The 12,817-nt window shown below is 47.2% G+C and overlaps 1 protein-coding gene across 1 annotated transcript in view; it reads left to right on the top strand.

The window, feature by feature from the left end:
• ECEL1 (endothelin converting enzyme like 1) overlaps positions 1–12,817 on the top strand; it is a 61,628-nt gene that overhangs the window by 22,868 nt on the left and 25,943 nt on the right. Inside the window, exons 3-7 of the mRNA XM_078389738.1 lie at positions 5,597–5,665; positions 8,732–8,842; positions 10,606–10,698; positions 11,339–11,463; positions 12,582–12,804. Coding sequence (XP_078245864.1) covers positions 5,597–5,665; positions 8,732–8,842; positions 10,606–10,698; positions 11,339–11,463; positions 12,582–12,804 — 621 coding nt within the window. The remainder of the gene's footprint in view (positions 1–5,596; positions 5,666–8,731; positions 8,843–10,605; positions 10,699–11,338; positions 11,464–12,581; positions 12,805–12,817) is intronic.

The following is a 12,817-nucleotide window of genomic DNA, read 5'->3' as shown; positions in this document are numbered from 1 at the left end:
GGGAACGAGGCCCGGCCGGAAATGTCATCTGTCCTCGTCCTCCTCTTGCAGATCAGCAGCTCTGCATAGCAGCCCCCAGCCACCGCCCATGCTTTGCGGGGGGGGGGGAATTAAAATAAATTCCATGCATTTAATTACCCATTTATAACTTGCCTTTTGGCTCACATAGCCTTCGAGATTGCTAATGATATAAAATCAATTAAAACCCACATGTTGGGGGGAAAAGGACAGTACAATGCATTACAAATCGCCACAATACTCAAGAGACAATGCTTCTAGTGAGGGTGGGGATGAGGGACATAATGTGTTAGTCTCTTGCATCGGAAATAAGCAGGGTTTTTTTTTTTTAAAGATCCTACTTATTTTATTTAATTTTGGGGAAAAGGGAGACCCCTGACCTGACAATGCATGAAAGGACCTATCATTAACAACTCTGCTTAGGTCTTGCAAACTTAAGGCTGTGGCTTCCTTGATGGGGTCCGTGTGTTTAGTCGTTTAGTCGTGTCCGACTCTTTGTGACCCCATGGACCAGAGCACGCCAGGCCCTCCTGTCTTCCACTGCCTCCCGGAGTTGGGTCAAATTCATGTTGGTTGCTTCGGTGACCCTGTCCACCCATCTCGTCCTCTGTCGTCCCCTTCTCCCCTTGCCTTCACACTTTCCTAACATCAAAGTTTTTTCCAAGGACTCTTTTCTTCTCATGAGATGGCCAAAGTACTAGAGCCTCAGCTTCAGGATCTGTCCTTCCAGTGAGCACTCAGGGTTGATTTCCTTTAGAACTGATAGGTTTGTTCTCCTTGCAGTCCAGGGGATTCTCAAGAGCCTCCTCCAGCACCACAATTCAAAGGCATCAATTCTTCGGTGGTCTGCTTTCTTTATGGTCCAGCTCTCACTTCCATACATCACAACAGGAAAAACCATAGCTTTGACTATTCGGACTTTTGTTGGCAAGGTGATGTCTCTGCTTTTTAAGATGCTGTCAAGATTTGTCATCGCTTTCCTCCCAAGAAGCAGGCGTCTTTTAATTTCGGGGCTGCTGTCTCCATCTGCAGTGATCACGGAGCCCAAGAAAATAAAATCTGTCACTGCCTCCATATCTTCCCCTTCTATTTCCCGGCAGGTGATGGGACCAGTGGCCATGATCTTAGTTTTTTTGATGTTGAGTTTCAGACCGTTTTTTGCACTCTCCTCTTTCACCCTCATTACAAGGTTCTCTAATTCCTCCTCACTTTCTGCCATCAGAGTGGTGTCATCTGCATATCGGAGGTTGTTGATATTTCTTCCGGCAATCTTAATTCCGGCTTGGGTTTCATCCAGTCCAGCCTTCCGCATGATGTATTCTGCATATAAGTTAAATAAGCTGGGGGACAATATACAGCCTTGTTGTACTCCTTTCCCAATTTTGAACCAATCAGTTGTTTCACATCCAGTTCTAACTGTGGCTTCCTGTCCTACATACAGATTTCTCAGGAGATACTGTAGATAAGGTGGTCAGGCACTCCCATTTCTTTAAGGACTTGCCATAGTTTGCTGTGGTCCACACAGTCAAAGGCTTTGGCATAGTCAATGAAGCAGAAGTAGATATTTTTCTGGAACTCTCTGGCTTTCTCCATAATCCAGCGCAAGTTAGCAATTTGGTTGCTGATGGGGTCCATCCATCTCATATTTGGCCTTCCTCTTTTCCTGCTGCCTTTAATTTTTTTTCCAGCATCATTGCCTTGGAAAATTAGAGTATACCCCCTAGAGAAAAAGCTGCTGAATAGCGTGTCAATGATTCAGTGCATCTAGCTTGGGATACTAAGAAAATTCAAGCAGTCCCACAAAGAATTCTTGTCATTCCTATTTGCTAGACCTTCTTTCTGAAACCTAGACAAATTAAACTCTGCACATGGGGTACATTGAACACGCATGCCTTCCCCCAACAAAACATGTGGTTGGCAGCCCTTTCCCTGTGTTGCAGATTTCCCCAGTGACCAAAACCAGGGTCTTTTCAACTTCACCCATAAGGACTAGAAACTTGCAACAGCCAACAATCTTAGGACACTGAATTATTATCAGGATTCAGCAGGATCACGGAATGACAAAAGAGACACAGCCCTTCCCACGGTCCCTTTTCTGGAGGCATCTGGAGCCCTTGTAAGTCCCCAGGGCTTTGTTCCCAGGAGGGGGGAAACAAGCGAGGCCAAGCTGATTTGAATAAATCAATTATTTTGGTGCCTCTGACTGGTCTTGTGATTGATTCTTCCTTGGCAAGGCTGGGCTTGCAGCCGCTGCCGCCATTAGCTGATTACTTCTCGACAGGAGAAGCTTTTCTTTCATTTGAATGCCGTCCAGTACTGGAGAAGGCAGGGAGAGAGCAGCATAATTTGAAGGAAAATTAGGGGTGGGAATCGGGGCGGTGGTGGAAGTCCAGTTGTCTCTGTCTATTAGTCAGGAATGTTTTGGTTTGAGGTTCCCTTGCTCAGGTCACATAAGATGCGCTGACAGCTTCTGAGCATGTACAGAGTCTGAGGAGGCTGGAGAGACTCCAGTTTCCCCAAGGATGATGGGGTGTTAGTGTCAACTCTACAGGGATGATCTGAAGTATCAAAGCCTTGCTCTTCGAAGAAGTTCAGCACCCTTTAAAGCGGAAAGCTCCTTTAAAGTTTGGGTTAAAATCCGGTGTTGATTGATCGCTCCTGCAAAATCAAAGTCAACAGTTCTCTTCGGGTGAATGCCAACTTCCCTCGGACATAACTCTAAAGAACTGCTAACCTCTGAGCCTGTGCAGAGTGCCTCCTCCGCAGATTGCAGAGATGTCACCTTCCCCGTATATAAACTAGCCCGCAAATTGCGGGTGTGAGCTAAACGCCAGTAACCAAAAGCTACACGAATCTTGCCCTTTATTTTTCCCATCTGATGATTACGAATCTCGCCGTCATGGGCTCCTTCTGGCACATTTCTTCAGTTATCATCTGAGTCAAAAAGAGACGGGTGACATCAATAGTTAATTAAGTTCTAAAACCGGGGATTTGGGCGGACGGGAAAGGGCGACGTCCAGAGGGACGTTAAAACCCAGCCACCCTCCATTGAGAAACTCAGCATCAGCAACAAAGCTTGTTTTTTTCCGCCTGCGCGGCGACACAAAGCCGCAACCTCGCCGACGGGCTCCCGCTTGGGCCCGAAGCAGCCGCATCTCCAGGCAGACGTAAGAGGCATTATTGCTGCCCGTGGCAGACAAAGAGGAAGGCAGGAAATGAAAAGATCCAGGAGAGAGAGAGAGAGAGAAGCGCAAGAGTACACTCAGAAGGAATAAGGACGCACAGAGAGATGATAAAAGCAGCCAAAGGAAGAAAGGAGGCAGAATGGGTCCAGGCCCCTGCGCACAATGCTTTTGTCTGCTGTTGCTCAGACAACATGCCTACAGCATCATCCCGGGGGCGATGCTCATTTGTAGGGTGGAGCGAAGAACTGGGACTCGGGAGATGTGCGTTCAAATCCCTTCTCGCCCATGTAAATTCACCATCTTGAAATCCTGATTAGGATGGCCAGAAGTCAGTTCCCACTTGACCGCATATAAAACACACAAGACTGTTTGTGGTATTTAAAGAAATCGGTGAGAGGGGTGAGGGGAAGTAAATTTTAAAAAGTGCTAGAATCCTAGTTTGCAATTTGTCATGTACGTAAAGCCATTGTTTTACCCTTTCTCCGGCGATGGGCAGCCACATGGGCAATCCGTCATACTAGCAAGGAAGACCAGACACCAGGCACACAGCCCAGGAAACAGGGTATATTGTGTGCACAATCGTCTCTTGCAACTAAGCAAGACAATAGGTGGTTGTAGCCATAGAAAATGAAGGAAAACGTATTTCCTTTGAACTTCTCAATTAATCTTGCATTCATAATGGATTGCTATGATAGTTGCCCCAAGTGAGACTAGAACAGAAGAGGAGGTAGAATCTAGTCAAACTATATGTCAAAAATAATATTTCTGCAAGAAATATAGGGAGACCAGGCTGGTTGTCTCATTGATAGCATCTGGGTTAATATAATTGGGGTGGGGGGAAAAAGGAACATGGTAGTCGGAGTCTTCTACCGACTGCTCAATCGAAGAGAAGATGTGGATGAAACGTTTGGCAAACAAATTGCAAGGATTTCAAAGAGACCCAATGTTGATTTCAATTATCCTGTCATCCGTTCGGAGGCAAATTCAGCCCAATATGGCCCTTCCAAGAAATTCCTGACTTGTATGGCTGATCGTTTTCTCCTACAAAAAGTGGAGGGGGGAAAAACTAAAGGATTAACTATCCTGGATTTGATACTAACCAAGTTACACTCGAGTTCTTGATTTCAAAGGAAGCAAAAGCAGAGTGTAGCTGCACATATACACTGGGCTTTAGGAAAGCCAGTTTAATAAACTCAGAACAAGGATAGGTAAGATCCCAGGGCAGGAGAACCTAACAGTAAAAGGAATCCAATATGGGTGGGAGCTGCTAAAAAGGAAATGCTAAAGGTGCAGCTAAAAATAATTCCAACAAGAAAAAAAAAAGATGGAAGACAGGAAAACAAGACCAGTGTGGCTTCACAAAAAACTCAGGGAGGACCTTTGAAAACAAAAGAAAGACACATATAAGAAGCAGAAGGAAAGTCAGGATACAAAGGAATACTACAGACAAGGATCAAAGAATTGCAGGCAATAGAAAGGCAAAAGCTGAGAATGAGCTGAGGTTAGTAAGAGATGATAAAGGCAACAAAAAAAGCATTCTTCGGGTATGTGTGTAGCAAAAGACAGAGAAAAGAAATGATGGCTAAGCGACCCAGTGGGGATAGGAAAATGATAACAGAGGACAATGAAAAGGCAGAGGTGTTCCGTTCCGTCTTCACCTCGGTCTTCTCCCAAAAGGCAGTCTATGCTCCTCCAGGCAAATGTGACGTAGAAAGGGAGGGGATAAGATTGCAGCTTGACATTGAGAAACAAATAGTCCGTGCATTTCATTACCTTGAATGAATTCAAATTCCCAGGGTTGGAGGAACTGCATCCAAGAGTATTAGAGGAACTGGCCACAGAGATCTCAGAACCACTGTCCATTTTTTTTTGAAATTGTGAAGGATGAGTGAAGTGCCAGATGCCTGGGGGGGAGGGCGGAATTGTCCCTAACTTCAAAATGGAGTGGGGCACATTGAAGCAGTAGGCGGGAATTTCGGTTTCCATCCCACGAATCCTCTTGAGGTGGAAAAATGCAACTGGAAAAGTCTGAAAAATCTATTTTGGTTATTGTGCTGCTTTAAAACACGATAGGGAGTCTCTCTGTCTTAACAGCTTGGCCACTGCCTCTGGGGAGTCTGGGAAGCAGAAATTCATCCCCCCTCCCTTGGTGGAGGAAATACAGAGAGCTGATGGGTCCAAGGACCACAAAATTACCCTTGAGGGACCATGTGTGGCTCAAGGCATGCCTGTTGCCCACCCCTACATTAAAGGGGGGAAACCAACTAGGCTACGTAGTCCTTATTGAGCAAATCTTGAGGGCAACTCTTGAGTGAACCTCCTGTCCGGAACGGGTGAATGAGAGAAGTTTTCTTAGCTGTTTCAGAGGATTTTTTCCCCCTCCTCTTTCGCAGATAGATCAAGATGGGCTGACATTGTCTGAGAGAACGCTTTACCTGGGACAGGATGAGGAAAGCGAAAAGGTGAGAGGAAAGTTTGTACACTCAGGTAAATATACTGTATCTTGATATGTAATGCTTACTCCACCCTCACCCCCATGTAAGTTTTGAGAGTGGCTGTTCTTGGCCTAAGTGTCCTCCTAAGGGTGCAATCGTAGTTTTACATTTGCAATCATAGTTTTACATTTGCAACCTTACCACCTGCCTGCAAGTATTTGCAACTAGGAGGACCTTTCTGAGCTGGTGTGATTGTCTATCTATCCAGCACTAACCAATCATTCACTCCAGCCTCTGAATTCAAAGAGAGCCCCACCTCTCTGCTGAGTGTTTATTTTCCTCTCTTTCCTCTGCCGGAGGCTGTTGTTTGCTTGCTGTTGATCAGTTCAGTTGGTTTCTAAGTATGTGTGCAGAGAGAAAGCAGCATATGCAGGTCTGTGATTTTAAGCAACTGTAAGTACAGAGAAAATACTAATGTAAAGCAAAGCAAAAAGCAAAGCGTGCTGCTTATATACCACCCCATAGCGCTTCAAGCACTCTCTGGTTTACAAGTTAATGATGCAGGCTACACATTGCCCCCCACCCCAGCGAGCTGGATACTCATTTTACCGACCTCGGAAGGCTAGAAGGCTGAGTCAACCTTGAGCCGGCTACCTGGGATTGAACCCCAGGTCATGAGCACAGTTTTGGCTGCAGTAAGCAGTTTAACCACTGTGCCGTGAGGATTAACCACTGTGCCACAATTTCATTCATAATAAGTTGGAATAAGTTACATGGAGAGCATTATTTGCAACTAACTATCAACATAATGAAATGAATATTACATCCCATAGAGGTTTTTCCTGCAGTCCCCTTTTTGCAAGGAAGCATTCAGAAAGTTCACCCAGAGAAGTCAAAGAAACCTCTTTCTACTTCACAGATTGGGTATCTCTTCTCCTCCATGTAGGGTTGCCGGACATCCAGCAAAAGGAGGACATGTCCTCCTTTTTAGCTTAATGTCCTCCGTCCGGCAGGCAAAGATAAAAACTTTTTAAATGTCCAGCTTTTGTATATTATATGTTATAATTTTGGATGGGAGGGGGAGAGGGGGAAGGACCCCCCTCCCCCTGTCTTTCCCCACCCCTGCCCACCCACCCGCCCTCCTGTTACCTGCTGCCAGTGATGGAGTGCAGCCTTTGCCCCCTCGTGAGGCGGCAGCAGCTGCTCGGCGATCCGCCTTGCCCGCCCAGCCCACGTGGAGCCCAGAAAAGCATCATGAGCGGAGCACCGCCCGCTGAGCCAGGCAGGAGCAAGCAGCGCCCGATGAGAAGGCGAGTGCCTGGACTGTGTGTGTTCAAAGTCCCTTTCGGGGACTCCAACTCCCACACTCCCCAGCCTTGAACTTATGACCCTCAGGGACGGGAGGCTGCCTCGTTCGGCTTTGCCTGGTGCCGCTTTCCCTCTGCCTGTGCCAGAGCCTTGTTTGGGCATCCAGATTAGCAAGGTTGCCTCTGAAACTGTGCAGAGTGCAAGCAGCCAGGGGATCCCACAGCCAAGCTGGGGTGGGTTCGGGTTTATTTGCTTTGCTTCCAATCGGAAGCCACTGTTTCTTGGTCGGCCCCCTTCCTGTTTGTTAAATGAAACATTCACTATGTTCTCCTCTGTCCTCTTGTTCGTCTTTCTATGCCCTCCTTTTGGTACCCGTGTATGTATCTGGAAACCCCACCTCCGTGAGAGTTGGGGGACTCAGTAATGACAGCAAACCGAAGCTCTACAGGTTTTTCTCCCTCTTTATTATCTAGGACATTTTGTGCCATGTCTAAAGGATGGGGGAAAAAAACTCCAGACAGGTTAGATTTTGTTATAAGGAGGAGTTAAGTTTTATTAAACATTAAGAAAAAAAGAATGCAGCACATTCTTAAGAAAAGTAGCAATGCCAAGGCAGGGTGTGACAATGCAGGGCCCTTCTATTATCGTAACCTAATTAAATAAAACGTTTGCCAGTGTTTCGGAGTACAGTGGTGCCTCGCAAGACGATGTTAATTCGTTCTGCGAAAATTGCTGTCTTACGAAAGCATCGTCTTGCGAAATGAAAAAGCCCATTGAAATGCATTGAAACCGGTTCAATGTGTTCCAATGGGCTAAAAACTCACTGTCCAGCGAAGATCCTCCATGAGGGGGTCATTTTCGCTGCCTGTAAAGCGGGGAATCCATCCCTAAACACAGCGGGGAGCCATTTTAATTACTTGGCGGTCATTTTGAAACCGCCTATCAGCTGTTAAAAAAACATTGTTTTGCGAAGAATCGGTTCCCGAAGCAGGGAACCGATCATCGCAAAGCAAAAAAACCCTATTTAGACCATCGTTTTGCGATTGCAAAAGCGATCGCAAAAACATCGTCATGAAGTGGTTTTGTCGTTTAACGAGGCAATCGTTAAGCGAGACACCACTATAATTCTGTCCATGGAGTAAGCCAGCTTCCTTCATATGTCTGTCTAGCTTTGTGGTTCATAATCTTGCGTCTCTCAGGTGTTCTTGGACTGCAGTTCCCAGAAGCCTTCACTGCTGGCTGTGCTGGCCAGGATTTCTGGGAGTTGGAGTCCAAGAACATCTGGAGACCCAAGGTTGGTTAAGCACTGATCTAGAGGGTCCCTGGATGATTTGCAACCTGGAGTCCTTTTTGGTTCATTCTCAGCCCCTGTCCCAGCAGGGCCCCAGATTTCCCGTGGTTTTCTTCCTTTCCCAGCGAGGGCGAAAAGAGGAAGATCATCTTGCAGGGTTAAAGCCTAAGGACTGCTGAATGAGTCTGGTCGGCGAGGGCCGGCAAATCAACAGGGTTCAGCGCCACTGAGAGATCTCTTGACTCTCTGTCTCATGAAATCACAACCTCCCCTCGCAAGATGCCAGCCTGTAACAGGACGAGCCGATTGCTTTTGGTTTCTGGGACTGCTGAATGGCACGGCTCAATCCGCTGCTCTTGACACAACAGCCGCTTGGAAATTCATGCCATTTGCAGTGTAAACGTGCTCCCAGAGGGGATTTCCAACCTGCCTGCCTAACCTAGCCGTGGACTCCCCAGTCTTGTTTTTTGATGAATGGCCTCGCTCCTCCCTAGATCTTAGCTGCCTATCGGGTGTTCATGGAGCGTCTGCTGAGTCTCCTGGGTGCAGAACACGTGGAGCAGAAAGCCAATGAGATCCTGCAGTTGGAACAGCGGCTGGCCAATGTAAGTGAGCATCAGCAACGTATTCCTTCTCAATTGCACACCAGTTCACCAAAAGTCCCTTTTTTACAATTCCCTTTATGAGCCTGACCAGGCATTAAGATCATCAGGGGACGCCCTTCTCTCAGTCCCGCCACCTTCGTAGGTGCATTTGATGGGGACACAGGATAGAGCCCTTCACTGCGGCTGCTCCCAGACTTTGGAACTCCCTCCCACTGAAGGCCAGCCTGGCCCCATCTTTGCTGTCCTTCCGCACGCAGGAGAAGCCTCTTCTCCGCAAGTTTCGGCGGATGGAGTTGCTTCCATCATCTTTGCTTCTTTTTAGCTGAAAATAAATAAATATATATGTCAGATCTCCTTGTTAATGTGCCAGAAATTAGTTCTGCCACTATTCATATAATATGTTTAACAGGAGATTGAATGTGTTTTGGTGTTGCTTATGTTTCTTAGCATGGTATTTATTTGATCCTTTTTAGTATTTGTGTATTCTCTATTGTTAGCTTCAATGGTGTCTTTTAATGATGTAAGCCGCCTTGGTTCCTCTTAAGGAGAAAGGTGGGGTAGAAATGTTGGGTGGTGTACAACTTTGTCTCCTTGTGTGTGAGTGGCACACAAGCCAAAAGAAAAGCTGAAATGTCTCTAGAGTTAGTCACTGAGATTGTAAGCTCCAGCTGATGAGAAGAAAAGGGGTGGTCTGCTTTGGGAAACTTGAAGCTAATTCTGCTCTGTGAATCTCTGCACTTCTGCTGAGCACCCAGAGGAATTTAATCAGAAATTCAAAACTCTGCAACGGTTTCCAGCATGCCGAACTAGGTGGAAACCACCTGCAATATGCAGCGATGACAGCTGAATACCCACTTCCGCTGCTAGGAAGCCGTCTGGTGGAATCCTGGCATTTGTAATTTATATGTCCTCTGAGTTCAGGGGAGAGTACGACAGCTCTCCTGCAAAGAATTCTGAGTCTCTGGCCAAATTCTAAATTGAAGGGCTTTGTAGGATGAAGAGAGGAGACAGCTAAAATGATACCAAACTGCTATAACCGATTTGTGTAGGTAGGGTTGCACTGTCCAGCGTGCAAGCGTCTCCTTGCTCTAGACAGGCCCCTCTTGTGCAGCTGATTGTGCAACCCTTTGCACAAGCAAGTTTGTACACAGCACAAGAGGAGGCATGCAAAGGGGAACCTCCTGAAGCCAAGGGAAAAGCATAAGAAATTTACGACCACAAAATGCAGCAGGATCCTGAATGTAGCCTCCTGTTCTTTATAACTGACATCCACTCAGAGGTGACGCTGTTTCAGACCTCAGACCCACACCTTTGGATTCCCTCGCCCTTCCTCTGGAGCATTTGCCCAGACGGATGGCATTGGGCGGCAGGGCGGAAGGCAGTTTCTCATCTTCTTATCTGTTATGGTACAGCTGGGGTGGACCTGCTTGCCATGAATTTTTTTTTGTTTTGTAATCTATTTGGTTCCTTTGACTCCTGCACCCTTGGATCATGCTTACCTTGGTCCTGGAATTTGGAACTCCCACCCCCCTTTTGCTATTTCTTCTTCTTTTCCTTCCCTATGTCATTTTTAAAATTGCCTTCTATTATTGTTAAGTCTTGTTGTTTGTTAGCTGCCCAGAATAGTAGCTTCATTATTAGTTGGGATGGATAAAAATATGAATGAATGAATGAATGAATGAATGAATGAATGAATGAATGAAATCAATGAATAAATAGATAAATTTCCTCCCCTTAAATCCCCCCCTCCCTGCATTTTACAGATCACAGTCTCTGAGTACGACGACCTCCGCAGGGACATTAATTCCATGTACAATAAGGTGACGCTGGGAGAGTTGCAGCGCATCATGCCTAATGTAAGTTTGGGGCGGGGTATGAAACTGGTAAACACTTTTAGGAAAGCGACAAGCAGTCAGGGGAAAAATTGAGAGGAGAGTGGCAACGGGATGAAGAGAAAAGTCTCGTGAGTCTACCCCTGCAGATATGGGTGTGTGTGTCCTACTGTTCTTGATTCTGGCCAAGCCCCCCTGTTGCCCCTCCTATACAACCCAGAGAGGTAAAGGTAAAGGTTCCCCTTGACAATTTTTGTCCAGTCGTGTTCGACTCTAGGGGGCGGCGCTCATCCCCATTTCCAAGCCATAGAGCCAGCGTTTGTCCAAAGACAATCTTCCGTGGTCACATGGCCAGTGCGACTTAGACACGGAATGCTGTTACCTTCCCACCGAAGTGGTCCCTATTTATCTACTTGCATTTGCATGCTTTCGAACCGCTAGGTTGGCGGGAGCTGGGACAAGTGACGGGCTCTCACTCCATCACGTGGATTCGATCTTACGACTGCTGGTCTTCTGACCCTGCAGCACAAGCTTCTGCGGTTTAGCCCGCAGCGCCACCACAACCCACAGAGACTGTCCGGAAAAGTCACTTTGCAGAAATTCACAAGTGCTATGGGGGAAACCCTGCCGCTCATCATGGCCCCCTTCTTTGTATCCCCGCCAGCTGAAATGGAAGCGGCTGCTCGACCGGATATTCCACGAGAATTTTTCCGAGGAGGAGGAGGTGGTGCTGCTGGCCACGGACTACATGCAGCGGGTGTCGGAGCTCATCCACACCACACCTATTAGGTGAGGATCTGGGATCCCCCCCCCAGCGCTAAGTTGACATTAGCCACAGCAAAAGGGAGCTAATATGGGGCCCCGCCTGCTTGCTCTCTTGCCTGTCACCCACTTCCTCCATTCTTTCCAAGGAGTTTGTGGTGGCCTTTTCATAGGTCTCCATCCATTGGTGGGATGTTATCATTTGGTGAAACCTCTTCTATGGCTCTGAAAATAGAGGGGGGATAACGGGGACGTAGCTGGTCGCTCCCACTGTGTTAATTCATCGGTGGAGTGACTAGGAGAGGGGAAACCTTCATTCAAGTTTGAGGCTCATGGTTTGTCTTAATTAAAGATGCTTTTGGGGGGGGGGCTTAGTCGTGATCCCGCAGCCTAGCCCACCTCCAAGGGCTGTTGGACGATATTAAGCTTTGTGCGTGCCACCCAACAGGTTGGAAAGTACTTCCACTTCCGTTCAGTGGCCGCTGGCATGGAAATCTTCCATTTCACCAGTATTCCCTCCATCTTGGATTTCTCTCAGAGCTCAAAATAATACAGAACTCAGGGGAAAAAAATCCCCCAGTGGTTGGGAATTGGAGGTTTTCTGGGGCGTTTACTCCACAGAAAGTTTGCTTTTCTAATCTCTGATCTCTCTAAAACAGGACATGGTTGGTCCTCCCCTGGGTCTGGACTACAGTTCCCATCACATTGGTCCATGGGCTGTGTTGGCTGTGGCAGATAGGAACTGGAGTCCAAGAGAAGCGATGATTCGGATGATTCTTCTTAACCCCTAAATTTACTTGATTTTAAACGGATATGTGCCCCATACCTGTTTCTATTATTCTACTCTCTTGAATCCCTGCTACTGGGGATTCTGCTATATTTTCTTTGTCCCACATGATCCGTTCATCAAACCTGACCCTTAAGGTCTGCATGCTTGAAGAAGGCCTCTCTCACTGCATGGTGGGGGAGGGAAATACATTTTGGAGCAGAAGTTGAGATGAACCCATTTCCCTGACCGGCTTGATTTCTACAGGCAGGTTGGGGTCTTCTCCAATATGATCAGCCGTACACTTTACCCAGCAAGGGTCCTGGGGTCTGCTGTGTTCTCTCCAACCTCTGTCCACCTTGCGCTCATTCTTTTCCAGGATCCTTCATAACTACATGCTGTGGCGCATTGCCGTGGTGCTGAGTGAACACTTGTCCACCCCGTTTCGGGACGCCATCCATGAGCTGGCCAAAGAGATGGAAGGAGCCGAGAAGCAGCAGGAGCTGGGGAAGATCTGTCTGAGCCAGGCCAACAAGCATTTTGGGATGGCTCTGGGCGCCCTGTTTGTGGAGGAGTACTTCTCCTCCACCAGCAAGGCTAAGGTAGGAGCCCACG

This window comes from Pogona vitticeps, chromosome 3 (assembly GCF_051106095.1).
Source record: "Pogona vitticeps strain Pit_001003342236 chromosome 3, PviZW2.1, whole genome shotgun sequence".
NCBI lineage: Eukaryota > Metazoa > Chordata > Lepidosauria > Squamata > Agamidae > Pogona > Pogona vitticeps.
This window is presented reverse-complemented; position numbering and strand designations above follow the sequence as displayed.